The 17961-nt window shown below is 35.6% G+C and overlaps 1 protein-coding gene across 41 annotated transcripts in view; it reads right to left on the bottom strand.

Annotated features, from left to right (window-relative positions):
* Positions 1-17961, bottom strand: part of RIMS2 (regulating synaptic membrane exocytosis 2) — a 489382-nt gene that overhangs the window by 330519 nt on the left and 140902 nt on the right. For 15 of the 41 annotated variants that reach the window (XM_075023779.1, XM_075023790.1, XM_075023794.1 and 12 more), the window contains exon 1: positions 1837-1958. The exons of 25 other annotated variants lie outside the window; for them this stretch is intronic. In XM_075023779.1, coding sequence (XP_074879880.1) covers positions 1837-1958 — 122 coding nt within the window. Of the gene's footprint in view, positions 1-1836; positions 1959-14955; positions 14986-17961 lie in introns of those variants that run through there. One more of the 41 variants, XM_075023776.1, reaches the window with a different exon arrangement.

The following is a 17961-nucleotide window of genomic DNA, read 5'->3' as shown; positions in this document are numbered from 1 at the left end:
GCTGGATAATGTTAGAAAACTGCATGATGTTTTCTTGAGGCCAAAAGCATTGGTACCTAGAAAAATATGACATTGCTCCTTATAAATATAGAAATATTCTCATCCTAAATAAGACAGCCCATAGTAGGTAGGAGGCTAGGTTTCCTAACAATCCTTTCTTGTTTGCCAGTCTTCTAGGATAAATATAATTCTAAATCTCAGGCACAGCAAATGCAATCAAATTCTCTGATGTCTTTTGATTTGAAGCTGATACTATACGCAGCTTTTGCTAGAGACTTACAAGCAAAATACACACCTAAAAGCACTATGCACATGTATCTGTAAAAATAACAAAAAGCATGCACCTTGATCTGCAAAAAGCATGCACTTTGAGCTGCAAAAATAGATCCAGAGAATCAGGACTTGGTTTGTAGCTGATTAGAACAGTTGCTAAGGGCTTTGTTGGTTGCTGCAGGCCTGAAACTATGCCCTTACAAATATGCACTGTTTTACAATCACAGTTGATAATACATAAATTATTGCTCCATTTTGTAGAGCTTCAAAGACTTCACAGTACACCAAAGGGATGTAAGAAAAATCTCACTGACTACAGATTTCATATATATCTAAGAAAATCTTAATTCATTAAAGTGATTATGATTGCTATAGCTACCTCCATAATTTTACATGTCTAATTAGAAATTCATAACCAAGATAGCAAAACTTGAAAACAGTTAACATTAAATAAATATTAACATATTTATAAAGAAAACACCAGCAGTAAGGGAGAGAATCCTTACAATAATATTCTGGGAAATAAAATGATAAGTTTTCTGAAGTATTAAGTGCAAATATCACTGTTTTAAGAAATAATATCCCATTTAAAAGGGATTCCTCCCACAGATACAGAGAAGAAGATTAAAATGCTGGATATAGTCTCTGCAATATTACTTCCACCCTTTTTCCAGAATGTTTCCATCAGTGCACTATCTTTATAAAAAACTAAAGGATTCTTTTTCTCCCTGATCTGCATTCACACTGTTTTAGATAAAATTCTTAATCATTTTTATTGTTAATATTTAATAGCAGTATGAAAAAGTTCTACACGAGTATTATAGTACATTTACTGAATAATGCCACAAAAATGAGTCATTATTAATTCAGTTTACCCCCCCAAAAAATCCTAAGAAACCAATTTAATAATTATCTCACACCAATAAACGACTTCTCCTTATCATTTCTAATTCCCACAAAAAACCAGCTGTTCATAAAAGGATAGCCTACAGAGCTGACTGACATGCTGCAAAGCATCCACTGATCAACTACAATTTGGCCAGTTAAAAAGATTATTGAAAAGCGTCGCACACAGAATCTAAGTCTTCTAAAAATAAGAAACTGCTTGCTGCCGATTTTGCAAAAGGTATGCAGGACTACTAATTTACATCTTCCAACAAATTATGTATGGTTAAACAGACATATCTTTGAGCATTTAATCCTTTCACTGCCACATCCACAAACAAATCATTTTCTCAGACAAATTTGTTTATGAATAGTTAATATGCTTTAAGGATTACAGCTAATAATGCTAGCTTCTAATGGTAGCTAATGTATTTGAAAGATACATAACCATCTTAAATATTTTATTCTATCTCTGCTGGCTTGCTTTCTGCAGATTGAGTTCTCATTTAAATCCTTACATAAACATAAAAGCACCAACAGAAGAGACTCACTGCTACCATAAAAATATTAATATCTAAGAGTGCGATTATAAAAGTACTCCACTGAAAAACATGCAAATAGATTACTGTCAGCATAAGCATAGCAATGGTAAGGCAAAAATGTTTCATTTCTACTCACCTAGTGTTGTTCAACGTTTGTCCAAAAAGATCATTTTGTAAAATATTTGGAGGGGATGAGAAAACCCCATGAAAATGAGATAAAACAGAATTGCAGACCTGGCGCAGTGTCTCAAATTGCATTTTCTCTCTTTCCTTCCCTTCTATTTTTCTTCACCACCTGTCTTAAAAGTCATCTATTTTGCACACACCATCAAATGCAAACATGCCAATCAAGTTCCATATTTTTCCTGATCTCTGTAAAAACTGTGCCTAAATGAGCAGGGGCTGATAGTTAATTGTACAGTCATTATTCTTCTAATTCAGTCGTAGAAGATTTAGTACCCGTGCGGCTTTCTCCTGACTGTAGCAAGAATTCTAAACAGCAGTAAGCTTTTTGGGCATTCCCAGCTGAAGTGTGAAGCTGAGCTGCTTTCACGTACTCTACTCATATTTCTCTAAGCCTATTAAAAACACGCAGTGAATAGATGCTGTCGTCAGGAGTTTCAGCACATCTGGCTGCCAGCAATAAAATCTCAGAAGTAAAAAAAATGAGGACAAGGCATCCTCACGCTGTTACTACTGTCTAAGAGGAGGAGGATTTCTGCATCTTCCCCTCCTCCTTCCCTCCCCTGTAAAAATGACTAACATCAGTGACCATGTATGTAGGTCTTTTTTTTTTCTTTTTTTTTTTTTTAATGTAAAGGCAGCTCTACAGGACAGAAAGAGCACTCTAAAAATATTCTTCATATAATAAAAAACATGTAGCACTGAGACTGTAACAATAGACCTTTCATCTCATACCTGAAAAACTATACCGTACCTTACATGAGATAACAAGTTTTTCAGTGCAAACATTTAAATGGAATATCAATCCATGACTGAAGCAAACAGTATACATTCTATACGTAACTAGTCTGTTAGGTATTGTACATACAGCATCAAGGCAATGATTTATCATTCAAACTTGATCAATTACTAAAAGGAATGACTGCATTATATATGTACTACATTTCAAAAATACGAAGTCTTCAGCATCTTTTAAAAGTTTATTGCACAGAATCAGCCATGATGCAACCGAGCAAAATCAATTTCTTCTCTGGGTGCTCCATACCTGTCTATTTCCAGGAAAACCCACTGTCTTAGGAGCCTACGTCTCCAGTACACATACAGTATAGGAAGTCAAAGAGCAAGAAGCAGACTCAGTCATCAAACAGAACACAGTGAGATTCTGCAGCATAATATGCATGGTGAATACCATTAAATGTACAGAAAATAAGTCTCCCTGACTACAAAACATATTCTTCCTCTTTTCTTTCAATGCTTGTGCCCGAAGATGACATTACATAACATTAGAGAATATATTCTATCATTGTCAAATTGAAAAATAACAATTAAAAAGATTTTCCTTAGAATATCTCATTTTCTATCCAAGCTTTTAACATCTTAGCACTAATTACAAAATCGCCAAATAAACCAACATAAAATGAGGGCCATTATTAAAGCTCTTCCACTGAAAGCGATTTTAATCCCAGAAGATATGGGAATAAGCAACCTTCCAGCTAATTAAAGTGTTGTATTGATGTGCTCAGAAAGGAGTACCCATGCAGGCTTCTTTGGCCAAAAGGATGGCAGCTACAACTCAGATTTTCAAACAAAAAAAGAAATAGGAACAAATTCATCTCTAGGTCCCTCTAAAAGAGATATAGAAGACTCCCTACTAACACCCATGTTAAATATTTAAAAAAAAAAAAATCAAGACAATATCTGCTAATAAAACTGTTCCCAAAACTGTTCCCAAAAGTCATGTGAAAACCTACAAAGTACTACACAAAATAGTTCTTAATATCTGGGTTTATGCCTATAGCATACTTTGCATTACGGAAACATTTGTATTTGAGAAATGCATTACAACTTATGGTAAAAAGTACCAGGCTATATGTATGGGAAAGCTGGTAACTGTTGAGATCCCAGAGTAGGACCTAATGGGTGTTTATGGCTATCTCAGTATAATAAAATGAAAACTTAATACTTGGTAAATACCTTGCCTACATTACAGAGAATTCATGTTTGTAAGATAAGAAAATTTGCCTTTACGTTCATTCCATCAAAAAGACAAAATTTTCGTATCTGCTGCAAGAAACAGAATCATCTTGTTACAAATTATTCAAGTTATTCAAATAATTATTAGTCTCATATGCACCACTTAACCATCCAGAGAAAATGTTGACCATGGAGCAGGTACAAGACCAATATTTTAACATATATTTCAATTATATCACCATTTTGGTTTGTGCCTTATGAATGGTCATCAAAGCCAAAATGTTCCTGTAGTTGCAACCAAGGCTTTCACCTTTCTGTGTCTTCACTTTCAGATATTTAAAATGGAAGTTATGACATACATTCTTTTTTTTGTAAAATTGTTCTAAAACTACTGACAAAATGGGATACGTATTTAAAACTTCTAATTTTTTCGTTTAATTCTGGGGTAAGGAATGAAGAGTACTCTGCAGATATTCATGCAAGTAAGACCTTTAATATGGAAAAGATAAAAGTAAAAGGATACTTTTAAAGGCAAATAATCCATAGTTGCTGCTAGCAGAAAAGTCAACTATAATGACAAGGGACTTGTACAAATACACATTTTTTTGGATGTCTGGAATTTTCATCAAGATTTAAGTTACTGTTGATTAGAAATACAATTTCTTTATTTCAAAAAATAAATGGTACAGAAAAATACACAGAATTGCCTTCCTTTCCTAACCCTTCTATTGCTCTCCATGAGACCCCTTGGCCAATAAACAATTCCTTCCTGTATTTACTATGTGGCCTATATTATTGTATTGACCCTATAATGTAGACTTATTACTAAGCCCTCTTCTTAGTTACTTCCACCTTTTCCAAAATATAATCATTTGGGCTGAGAAGAATTAAGGAAACAAAGAGCCCTAGCAAGAAGAGGCTGGAGGGGATGGAATGAAGGAGCACGAGCACAGTAGGCTGTGCCCACTGAAGTACCCATCCTTTCAGAGCCAGAATGGAGCTGATAATCAAAAGAAGTCTGTGGAACCACAAATAAAATTTATTTCCTGTGCACTAATATTGTTTGAGAACAAAAAGTACAGCTACTAGTTACCTTATGTCGATCCTGTTAGTGATCTTCAAATGTCTCAGTATTTTTTACATTAAAAAATTTCCTGTGGTGAAGGGCATAGTGATTTGGTGTCATTTTTAAGATTTAGGAAATTATATCCTCAGCATTCCCAGATTAAAAGCTTCACATAAGAATTCTGGAAAAGACAGGAATTAATTCTTTTCTCTATTTGATATTTAACTTCATTACACCTGAGATCTCCTTTTCTCTTCTTCAGGTCACTCACTCTACACCCACCAATATCCATATTATAAGAAAAAAGAGGTCCGCTGTGCACAGGCTTTTTTTTTTCAAAACACCCCTAATTGTATACTTCAACATGCACTAGGTAAGCCAAGCACTACTCAAGCACTTGTGATTCTGGTGTTTCCTAACAATTGAGGGCCTGATTCAAATAATTTTGATAGTGATCTTTATTATAGTATTTTGTGTATTTATACTTGCATATATATGTACACAATCTTGCTAAATATGGTTTAGTAATAATAAATTTCATTTCTTCACCAGTTTTACAAAGGATTTCATAGACATGAATATAAAGTGCTTTAAAGATATTACACAGAATGGGAAAAACGAGTACCAGACAGTCTAAGCAACTACCTGACATGGCTGACAGCCTATTTCAAAATGAAAAGACAAGCCTGGAAAAGCATCATTGGGTGCATTAAGCCAGGCTACACTGAGATCCATACAGATACCTATTTCTCTATCGAAGCTGAATCTTAATAAACACCCTCCAGCTACAAGTAGTTTGGAAGAAAAGTTATTCTAGAAAGCTCCCAAGTATGTGTGAATAATTTTCAATTCATATAAAACATTTCTATTTCAAATATAAAATTAAACTTCTTTGATTTTGATTCTAGAATTCAGAAAGTTCTTAAGGTAAACCTACTATACAAAGAAAGTTGACAATATATACAAATATGTTGTCCCAAACATTACTTATAGGCATGACTTCTTTATTATAGCCACACAGAAAAGACATTTCACAGAAAGTCGTAGCTTAAACAAGGTAAAGTCTTGCAACCTCATTAAAGCTATACATTACAGCTCATAAGGCAAAGATTGTTCTGTGATAAAAGATACTATCAAGTACAACTTTGGATTCAATGCCATTCTAATTTACTGGATATTACATAAATATAGCTTGATGGAATCACAGACAAAAATGGTAAAGATGAGTCACCTGGAGTTTGGGGGTAAGAGTAGGATTTTTTAAATGTACAGAAAATCAAACCTCTATTTTTTTCATCTAGACACTAAATAAAATTGGGTAATTAATAGCACATAAATACCTGTAATGCAGCTACCATTGCTTTCCAACATGCCTTTACCAAAGCATTTAGCTAAATATTTAGAATTAAAAAATTTTTACTTTTTCATTATTCTCATTATGAGAAGAAAAAACATCTGAACAAATGCTTTTCAGACAGGTAAGTTAACAACAGTGGCCTTGCACATTGGATGGTATTACATCATTACAGTTTATAAGACTATTCATTTTGGGTCAGATTAGCGAACTGATGCTTCAAGGTGGGACATGATTTTAAAGGACTAACTTAAATTAAATTCAAGGATGGACATTTCACTTCACTACTGCAAGTGAAATGCAACCAGACTTTCTTCTGGCGTAAAGCACACGTTCATTTCTGTTTCATCACATCAGTGTTCAAAGGTTCAGCTTCACAAGGGAAGATTAGCAAGAACTAAGGCAAAATCTACAACTGTAAATTTAATCACATAAGAATAGGAGTCATAGAAGCCAGTATCCTGAGTATCTAGGATAGGACATAATAAAGAGAGGGATGCAGATAAAGCCTCAACACCAAAAGGATAAAAGTACCTAAATCCAGGCTGCAGGGAAGCATCAGTCTCTGCCCAATTGTAATAATGAATCCTCTCCTTGAGCTGGCGCCTGAGCAGTCATTCAAAACGCACCCTTCTTTTTATTACAGGAAGTCTGGCAGTTAGAACATTGTCTGGGAACATGGAAAACTGAGTCCCAAGTTTCTCTTCTGGCTTCCTCAAATACGCCCACAAAGTCCTCATCAACACCCTCTTGATTATTCCAAAGGGAATTTGTCTTTGCTGTTGAGACTGTTCTCTCTCCCGTAAAATAATTAAATATTGAAAGAACTATTTAATTCACTGAGTTAAACATTCATTGAGAACAGAAAAGTGATACTGATTTTATTCCCTGGTAGTCAGGTCACAGATCTACGATGGAAGATACTGAAATTCCAGCTAAGAGACCAAACCTTGTTACAGAAAATATCCACTAACAAAGTGCAGTAATGTAAAAGAACGTAAATTCATCCTCATGTTCAACCATCAAATATTGTTTTTTCTTGCTTGCATTTTTATCTCAGTATCATCCACACATCCCTGATTCCATACTTTCATTTTTGAGGCATTCTATCCTTATTCATTTAATTCTTTTTAATGTGCTTCTTCATCTTCCTTCCATTTAGCCCTTTAATAGTAATCTATACTCTCCTTTTAGCCTAAGTTACAGATTTTAAACCAAGGATATGAGACTTAGAAACCTGGACAGTCTGTTTATGCATTTTTCTGTCCATATTACCATCTATCACCGTGATTAATATGCTTGAGGAGACTGGTTAATTTCACAGGGGCATAAATATTAAAATAGTTAAATTCCAGCAAGCTGTGTGACAATCAGCATCATCATAGGAGGAGAAAGACCCAAGTCAGTGCACATAGAGGAAGGGTGGGTAGAACTGAGCCATTACCCATTGACTTTGGCAGTAGAAAGACAGACAGAATATGGTCAGTAAATAGCCACGTCATTGCCAACTTAAGTTTGACAAAATTATTATAAATGGTAGGAAAAGGTGCTTAAGTTATTGTGATCCTCCACCACATCACAGAGGAAATAGGACAGAAAAACATGAGACACCATTATAGGCTGTATAGATTCTGGCGCTCATGGAACCACCTCTCTCTGTTGTATTTAACTCCCTCATTCCTCAGTTTCCATTGGACTTGCTGCTAATGGTATCCCATGCACAAAGGACTCACCAAAGTTTATCTCCTGGTCCACCAACAGTAACACCAAATGATGAAATAATAATAAATCATCCTTAGAATGAGCTTTACAGAAATAGTTAATCATCACAAACCTTCTAAGTACATTATCTATTAAATACTTTAGGAAACGAAGCTTAAGTGATCTGGTTCAGGTTACACATAAGAATAATGTCAGTGCTCCAGATAAGATGTGTGAACCCCAATCCATTCTCTTACTTGCTGCGTTTAGGGTACTAGAACTTTGCTGTTCCAAAGCCTGTTGAGCTACTGTTCCCTATAGCAGCAACTGTTTAGTAGCCTAACTCCAGTGAAATCAGGGATAACACTGCATGCCAATAGTCTTTGGATCAAGGCCCAAAAGCGCAGTTCAGCACTATGCCTCTAGCGCGTTTCCAAATTTTGGAACTGTTCTAGTGCCAGTGGAAGCAGTCTGTGCACTGCTCCTGTCCTGGTTTCAGCTGGGATAGAGTTAACTGTCTTCCTAGTAGCTGGTATGGTTCAGTATGAGAAGAATGTTGATAACACTGATGTTTTCAGTTGTTGCTCAGTAGCGTTTAGACTATAGTCAAGGATTTTTCAGCTTCTCATGCCCAGCCAGCGAGAAAGCTGGAGGAGCACAAGAAGTTGGCACAGGATTCAGCCAGGGCACCTGACCCAAACTGGCCAACAGTGTATTCCACACCAAGTGATGTCACATCTAGTATAGAAACTGGGAAGTGGGGGCAGGGAATCGCCGCTCGGGGACTAGCTGCGTGTCGATCGGCAGGTGGTGAGCAATTGCCCTGCACATCATTTGTACATTCCAATCCTTTTATTACTACTGTTGTCATTTTATTAGTGTTATCATTATCATTATTAGTTTCTTCTTTTCTGTTCTATTAAACCGTTCTTATCTCAACCCAGGAGTTTTAGTTCTTTTTCCCGATTTTCTCCCCCATCCCACTGGATGGGGGGAGTGAGTGAGAGGCTCCATGGTGCTTAGTTGCTGGCTGGGGTTAAACCATGACAGCTCCTCAGTCATGAACTCACCCAGCAAGTACCACAACACTCCGAATGGTTAAGAGGACGCTCTGATTAATCTACTTACATTCAGGATAAAATACAAAGATAAGCTGTCAGTTTACATTTTGCACCTTCACAGGAGTCTGGATATTTCCATCTCTGAAAATTCTCAGAACTAATGTCATCAACACGGGGGGGGAAAGGCAAGCAAACGTCTATTTTTTAATGAAAGACAAAATTAACCTTGACATGTACAGATTCCCAAGAAAGTCAAGGAGTATCGACTACATCAGCCCAAAAGGCCAAGTTGTGGGAGATTCCATATCAGCTTTGGACTTCCTTAGCAGGAAAGTGCCAACTGTCCCTAATTGAGTGTGCTGAAGTTCTGTGGTGAGACCAAACAATTCATTTCCCTGCGTCTCATCATGGTCTAAGTAAATGACAGAAATAATCATGATCCACTGATCAGTATTGCTTTAAAACCTTCTAGGTGGCAAGCAAGTTAAACATGAGATTTCACCTGTATACTTACTAGTTTGGAAAGAATACATTTTACAAATAAAATATTTGGAAGCTGAGTTTTTACCTTATTTTGACCAGTTATGGCTTAATTAAATTCTAAACCTATGAAAGGAAAAAATGAAAGCTTGTGAAAATTAAATGCTAGATGACTTGTTTATTATAAATAGTTTCAGTGTTAAAAAAAATCTACATTTTTTAAAACTCAGATAACACAATGATCTGCTCCTTATGCAGACACTAGGAAATGTGCCATATGTTCACTTGGGAAATCCTGCTGTTAGGCCTAGTATGGACACATACAAAAACTGGCACTGACTGTACAAATTGCGCATTCCAGAATAAGTAAGATAGAGGAAAAAAAGCCAAATAAATTGGACAAGGGAAATATGAAAATTATCATTTAAAATCCTTTTGCTATTAATGATGATAGACTATACCACGACAGTACTACTTCTTGAAATGAATCAGTAGTTATGCCTCAGAACCAGGTATACCTCCCAGTATAATTATTTTTAAGCTATCTTTAACACGAATAATTTTGACTTATTGGTTAATTTCCTTAGCTCAATATAAATTATGGCTTCTCAAACCTCTCCGTGGAATTCTCTTTAATACTTTAGTTGAAAGGCAATATGGGAAATTTTGTTTAAATATGACAAGCCACAGAATAGTTGAAAGTAATTACATGAAATGTTTAATTTTAATTATTTTTCTTACCTCTGTCCTTCTCACCCTTCTGAATATTACACAATATATACAACTTGCATGGTAAATCAAAAAGCTTCTATTGCTAGGGCACACCACAAGTTGCACCAGGTGACTTAAAAACATGGAATAGTACAGTGTTGAGTTTGAGGGGTTTTTCCAGCACAAGTGGAATAAGGCACTTTGGATTTTGCTGTTTTGATAATAATATTATATGCTACATGACATGTTCACAAAAAAAAACTCTGAATACTGTTTTAATTACATTGTTGCCTACCTGTGGTCTGCAACAAAGCTCCAGTGCCTAGTTCCTGCCTCACTTGCCAGAGCTGGGCGTTTCTAAGTATTCCTTCCTTAGGGAATTCTGTGCTTGAAAATGAAGATGTTATTGATTTTAGGCAAATTCAGAGGTTGAATTTAGATTGCCTGAATCATTGTCTGAAGTTATTAACACAGACATCCAGATTCATTCCACTTAAATATAGATGACTAAGGTGTGTAGTTCAGAAGCCTACCCATCTTTTTTTCCTGTATAATCAATAGAGAGAGGAGCATGTAAAAAAAAAACCCATGTGACGGAAAATTGCATGAGTGCCCAAAAATAGGTTTAATGAAGTGTTCTTACGCTTGTCTAAGTACCTTATTTAGGAGGTATGAATATAACTCTGCGGTTGCATTTCTATTGCTGGATCTGAGAACACTTTCCAATTCCTGCCTTGGCTGTGTTCTGACACCATGTCAGAAAAAAATCCAGGTGTGCACATTCTCTCCCTTTTTCCTACTCGTGCATTGTCCCAGCATATAATCCAGGCACTTTATGGATCTGCATGTTTTCTATCAAAATTCCTATTGATGGCAGATCTCCCATGTTAAAAAAGAAGCCCTAAAATCTAGTGATACATGGGTTTTAACACACTGCCCTGACCTAAGACATAATTTATCTAAAAACCTGCTGGGGCAGAAATTGCATTTGGCAAACAAAACCCAACCTATTTGTCTAATAAATGTAGAAATTACTTCTTCAACTTGCAAGACTGCAATTCTACTTTGTACTAAAATAATTCACAGATATTGCTAATTTTGTTTCATGTCTGCAGGACTGGTGGGCTTCCTACAGGAGAAATACGTCCGGTTTTCTCCACAAAATAATGTCTGTAAACTCTGGGTCATAGAATGATCTTATAATCAGTTCTCCACTTTCCTCAGAGTGTCTGACATTTTACTGAAATGGCTATACATCCTAAGCTTTTAGTATTAATATATACATTTGTGCAGGTTCATACATGTGGTATAAAATACATAAATAATATTTTTTAAAGTATTAAAGGAATACTATTAAGATGGAAGAATCGGGCAATCAGAGTTAGAAAAGGTCTAACTGAAAATTCATTTCCCTGACTAAAGGAATAGCGCCATTACCTGACAGGAACAGAAAGCTGTTATACTCTGGTTGAATAAGCAGAGGAGTACGTGTAATACACATTGATACAGCAGGCTCAATATGCAGTAGATGCTGCACCTTGCAGAATGTGTGGTTTAGAGTAGTATATTTCAACCAATTTTACCTTCAGCTGACTCACAATCAATTGATATTTCTTTGCACCTCATTACAGTACATGAATCCTGCTTTATGCCTCATTTGCAGTTCTGGATGGTTCACCAATGAGATGTGTCTCACTAGTCAAGAAGTGCTGGCCTAGAACAGAGATTTGATTGATTTTTGAAACAATGCATTGAAAACTTCATCTGCTACAAAAGAAATTTCTGTTCTTCACTCTCATCAAAAGTTATCATTTGTCACCTTTCAAAAAAAACAAAAGGTGATTTAAAATATTACTAACAAAATATGATGCATGATTAATAGTGTAAAATACTAAAAACAGGAGTTGAAAATACACGCACTAACAGTTTTCAGACATCTGTCTTTCCTCTCTGCCTCAGGATGATGTATTCAAGGCGAGCGTTGATTTCCTCACTGCTCACAGGCAGTTTGTACTTATATCCCTTATTCTCCTAATTATACCAATTTAATAGAGGACATGATTAGCACAAAGCAGACAGCAAAAATTAAATCCTACAACAGTCCACTGATGATTACCAACAACGTAAATGCACCCAGTACAGTAATGATTTCAATATACACACTCAGGTAAAGAGATAATGTTCTCTTTGTGAAATACACAGTTGTCATCCTCTGTGGATGAGATCCTTTACACAAACACTTCTTTGGGTGAGCAGGCTGGTCATAAAGCTCCTTATTATGTAAAGAAAGTAACAGTTATACTGATCTCAAAGTCCATGGTGGTTATGCATTGCAGAAATTGGCTCTCATTCCCTGTGAACCTGAGAGTTTAACTAATTTTAGAAATTCCTTTTAGTCACCTGGAAAATAACCTAAGAGATTTATTGCAGTATCTCTACTTTCAGACAACTAATTTGGACCTTAAAAGGACTCCAAACTTGTGTTGGGTGTCAATGTGTCCAGGGGATCTGTGATGGAAACAAAGGCTAATATATAGGCTAGAAGATAGATCATTCTCCAAATGACAGCAAGATTAAGATTAGCCTTTTCATTTTGTGAAACAGGAGCTAGGAGAACACATCTATGCACTGGATTGTTTATTAATTTCTGCTGTTCAGTACACTGGATAAAAGTTGGAGCCTTCCATATCTTGGGAATGAGTTCAGAGATACTAATTTATCTTCCTTTCATGTCATTATAAGACTTATGGTCTCCTGGGTTGCTCCTATCTTCAGCTGATTGGAATACCAGAAGAATATTTTCCTGATGATCACACACCTCTGGAATTCATTTCCTTTGACAGTGTCATGGAGCCTGGGTTTTATAAGCATTACAGCAGTGTAAATATTTTACTTTGGAAAGATTTCCATTTAATACTGGAGTTTTATGTTAATGGAGTAAAGGCACTTCTGGTCATTACATTAAAAGCTTTGGGAAGGGGGTTAGGGTTAATTTCATAATTGATTGTTATTTTAACTGTAAGGCTTCATGATACTGGGTGATATACCACAGTATAAATTTCCAAATATCATTTTCAGAGAGAAAAAAATGTTTCCAAAAGAAGTACCCATATGCCACATAAAGCATGAAATTTAAAATGCTTGTCTTGAGGGAAATCTCCTGGTTTAGTTAGCTTCACCAGGCTTAACTCTGAAAATAACTGACAGCTTTTCCGAATATCTACAAATGGGACACAAGCATTCTTATAAACACTCTTAATTACTTGAAGGGGGAGTGAAGAAGTAAAGTAGGTAAGAATGAATGTTCCTGATCTATGCCAGTGCATCAGTCATTACTGCAGTATAGTCTATCATCATCCAAAACAAGTTTGTTGAAGAGAAGTTGAGACACTACTAGTACTGGCCTTAACATCCAAAGTTCCAGAGTTTGTTTTGAGTCAGTCTCATCTATAAAATACTCCTCCCTTTTCCATTGTTTAAGTGACATATCTTCCTCTTTTCCTTCACACTCTGATTCTCAGGGTCTTTATAATTTACATTCTCGTTTAGGGAAGAATCTCCGCATCAAAAAAAAATGTATGCTGAGTAGCAATTAAATATCTAATTTCTTCCTTCAAATATTAATACATATTTTCTAAATTAAAATAAATTCTCCAGTCATTGTATTTACTTGAGCTATGAGACATGGGAAGCACCCAAAATATATATTGTTTTTTAATAGATGCAAACCCAAGTTAAATTGGGTTTCTTTCAAGAATTCTTTTTTGTTCCAATCCCTGTTAATGAATGGTACAGGAAGATGAATCATTGCATGTCCATTTCAGGAATAAAACGCAATTATCTCAGCATCATGAGGAGGTGAAATTGCTGAACTAACTGTTGAGTTGTCAAATTTTTTATATTCAAGAGGTGAAATTGTTGAACTAATTGTGATTCCTCTTCTAGGTTAAACATTTTTCAGAATTCTAACTGGAGCATAAAGAAACAAGTGATATAGGTCCATTTTTGTCAGCCCAGCACCTCATGCCAGAGTCAACAAGATTTAATTAAAATTAATCTACCTCTGGGAAAAAAAAATTGGTTTTGTGCACTGATTTGGAACTTTAGAATGCAATGTCCTTCTGAAGCTTCCCAGTTGATTTGGAATTACAAAGAAAATCAGATGCTTTCTGCTTTCATCTCATCTGCCTTGATGGGTATTTTTTTAATTATTTTTTTTAAGTGACCATCTAGGAAGTCTATCATTTAAAGTCCAGGACTTTCACAAAGTCATTACAGAATAAAACATCTTGCAGCTAAAATGCATTGCTTTCTATCAAGATATTACCATAAGAACTGTTGTCCTTGCTGTTTTCTTTTTGCCAGAGAAAATGGGTTTTCTGCAGCAAAGTTCATGGTTTGTCCTATTACAAGCTGCATAATAAAAACTTAATTTGGCAGATAAACTACATCTAGGGACCCATTCAAGCATGTAATATCAGCTGACAAAACACTGGACCAGAAATTGGGAAAACTGTGTTTGGAGCAACTTACCCTCCTCTTATTCTATGAAGTTGATACACTTACCAAGTCCCTAATGGCATTTCCAGGGAGCCCAGTGCTGCAGAAATGGGCACTTTCTGATGTCATTTTCTGAAACACCAGGGCATGATTACAGGGCACAGTGCTGCACAATGCACAGATGTCAGAGCAAGTTGTATATACACAACCCACTGCATATCATACATAGATATTACCTTGGAATTTAAAACTCCACTTTAAGTTAAGAGTCACTGACTTCAGGTCACCTACATTTTCTACTTAACTTGAAAAGACATTGTACTGCACTACTTTGCTAGAACAGGTAACTATTCCCTTAAAATATCTGTGGCTGTCTTCCTTTTGGCTAGTAAAGAATGTAGTGAGGCCTGTTTTTACTGAAAGCCACAAAATTAAGATTTCTCAAAGCTTGGGAGAGAAGTGTCCAATTACTTTACCATAAATCTGAAAAGGACACTTATGAATAGTTGCAGAATTGGAAATTGAGGAAGAGAGGTGAGCTAGAGCTAGGGGAAAGAAAAAGAACTGGGTTAGAGAAGAAAAGAATGTCTGTCTTTAAGTGAAGGAATACCATGACTATATCTTTGAAAACACTTCCAATGTCTAGCTAGAGTTTGGTACGAACTCACACCAGTAAGAAAGAGATGATGATACACAAAAGAAAACAAGCTAATAGAATAAATAATTAGCTAGATAAAGACATTCCAGAGTAGATAAAAGGACAAAAAAGGATTTGGCATGAAGAAGGGGCAGAAAAAGAAACAGAATAATCATGCTAAACACAAGGTAGAAAACAAAATAGTATTGCTTAATAATGTAATTTTTAATTATGAAAATATGGTCACCCTGGTCCTATTGCATTCGTTTTTTTAGTTTGGGGGTTTTTTTCCTCAGATCTGACTTAATAAAATAGATTGACATTTACTAAAATTATTAAACTTGCCATGTAAAAGATATATGACAACTAAATTGCACTGCAGAAGTGATTGCTTTATCATTTGTGACTTCTACAGGCACAAAAAAAGAGCCAAAGAAAAAATCTGTACCAGTAACAATTATTCATTCTCATTTTTATTTTATATAGTTTTGGTAAAAAGTATGAAAATATAAGGCCATTCATCGAATTGCCTCCTGCTGATTCCAGAACCACTTTGCTGCCAGAAACTACAAACTTGAGTTAGCAGAGTCCTTTATTAAATGTTAGCCATTTCCCTCGGCTGCACTCCACAGATGTAACTTATTCACCTTTACACATCAATTTTGTAAATATGAAATTCAAACAAAATCTGTTATTTATACTCCTGAAGAGAAATTAACCTCCAAAGAACAGAGCACAACACAACTAAGGATTATGAACACACAGTGAGCTCTAACATTCATGTTTGTGCAAGGTCAACAAAACAGCACTTTAAGAAGACATGTTCAACCCAGAAAGGTACTGGCCTCATTAATTTAAAAAAATAAATTAAAAATGGTACTACTCTCAGGTTTTTTTCTGGTATTGCTTTCTTTCAGGGTCAATTTAGATAAAAGCAAAACTACATTTAATTCCATAAATGTTAGCTGTGGTTAGTACTTAATAAAAAATGTTCAATATTCTGATACAGCTGAGCTCTGTGTTTAGAGATTTAGATTATTAATGGTCTTTTAGCACAGTTAAAGACATAGCTGTGATATACGGAAACATAACACTGCAATGGAAAGCCAAACTCCACTTCAAAGATACCAAATATCAGCACCAAATATCAAGACTTCCCTGAGATCATTCTGCATAAGAGTGAGAAAAGTCAAATAGTAAGTGCTAGTTTTCAGTAAGCAGAATGCAACAAATATGCATAATTAAGAAAAAAAATCAAGTAATCAGTAACAGTAAGCAAAATACAAACATCATGTTGCAATGGAATTATTTTTGACAAGGCACTCTACAGTAAATTATGAAAGTGAAATTCCCTAAAACCAACATGAGATTTGCTCACTGCAGAGAATGACTGCAGCTAAGGTCAGATTGTCACTTAAAGCTGAAGTTCAATCTCTTTGTTATGTGTTTAATTAAAACACTCTTTAATGTTTGAAAAGAAACAGCAGTTTTAGACTGTTTATTAAGGTAGGTTAGTTCTGCTACAGTTAGGGAAGTTTCCTCTTCTCTTTTTCTCTTCTCCAAACAGATTAGCTTTCTCTAAGAAAAGGATCCCAAATTGTATCTACCATTGGTCAGGGGCCCAATGCTACTCAGTACAGATTCTACAGCTAGATAAAAGCTGGCTTTAAAAAAAAAAAAAAAAAAGCATTTCTTTTAATAAAACATCATCAGAAAAAATTTAAGAACAGCCAGCTCATTGGTTGTTCTGCTACTGTGGGGAAAATAAAAGGGGACGAAGGAAGGGAGGGAGGGAAGGAAGCAATGCACATCTCAGAAAAAAACATACTGAAGTCACAGTGTGGCTGCACGGCCTGAATGTTGTGTTGGCATTGTCACTATTCACATGAGCAGGAGACCCACAAAACCGACATTAGGAGACAAACAGAATTGTACAAGCAGTTTTGTTTGCCAGAAGACAGACAGTTCTGCAAAGATAGTGGAGAGAAAAAGCTCCCCCTCTTTTCCAGAAGTTAGAATAGAATGGAGATGCTACAACCCCTTGCAACCTATGAACAACAGCATACCCGCTATAGGTAGTCTGCATTGTTGATAGACAATGTCAGTACCATTTAGGAACTTCTTACAGACTCTGCATTACAGATGGTACCAAACTCCTTACTCATCCTCAAAAGTAGGTGTAGTTTAATCCTTGTCATAAGTGTCTAATTATTTCATTAAAACTTCTGCACTGAAGGATATCTGACTTTCCTGGAACCAAGGTACTTCTTTTCAATAATTAAATACTGCATTTTCTCTGGCTCCCTTCCCATAAATTTCTATTACTTCCTCTGGCCATAGTTATTATTAATTTCCTTTTTATGCCATTCCAGATTGTGACAGCAGATAAGCATAGCTTTAGTTTCTACCGGAAAACTGGAATAGCCATGAAATGTTGATCCACACCCCTAAGCCTATACGTAGAGGAATGAAATAATTAAAAGAGGACATCTGTGAAGAAGAAACTAACTCATCTCTTCTAAGTTATTACCTCAAGAATCATACAAAGCATACACTGAAGTGGAAGATAGCACAAGAAACAAAAGCAAAACTAC

This window comes from Buteo buteo, chromosome 3 (assembly GCF_964188355.1).
Source record: "Buteo buteo chromosome 3, bButBut1.hap1.1, whole genome shotgun sequence".
Lineage (NCBI taxonomy): Eukaryota > Metazoa > Chordata > Aves > Accipitriformes > Accipitridae > Buteo > Buteo buteo.
The sequence above is the reverse complement of the archived record's forward strand: the minus strand, read 5'-3'. Positions and strand labels throughout refer to the sequence as shown.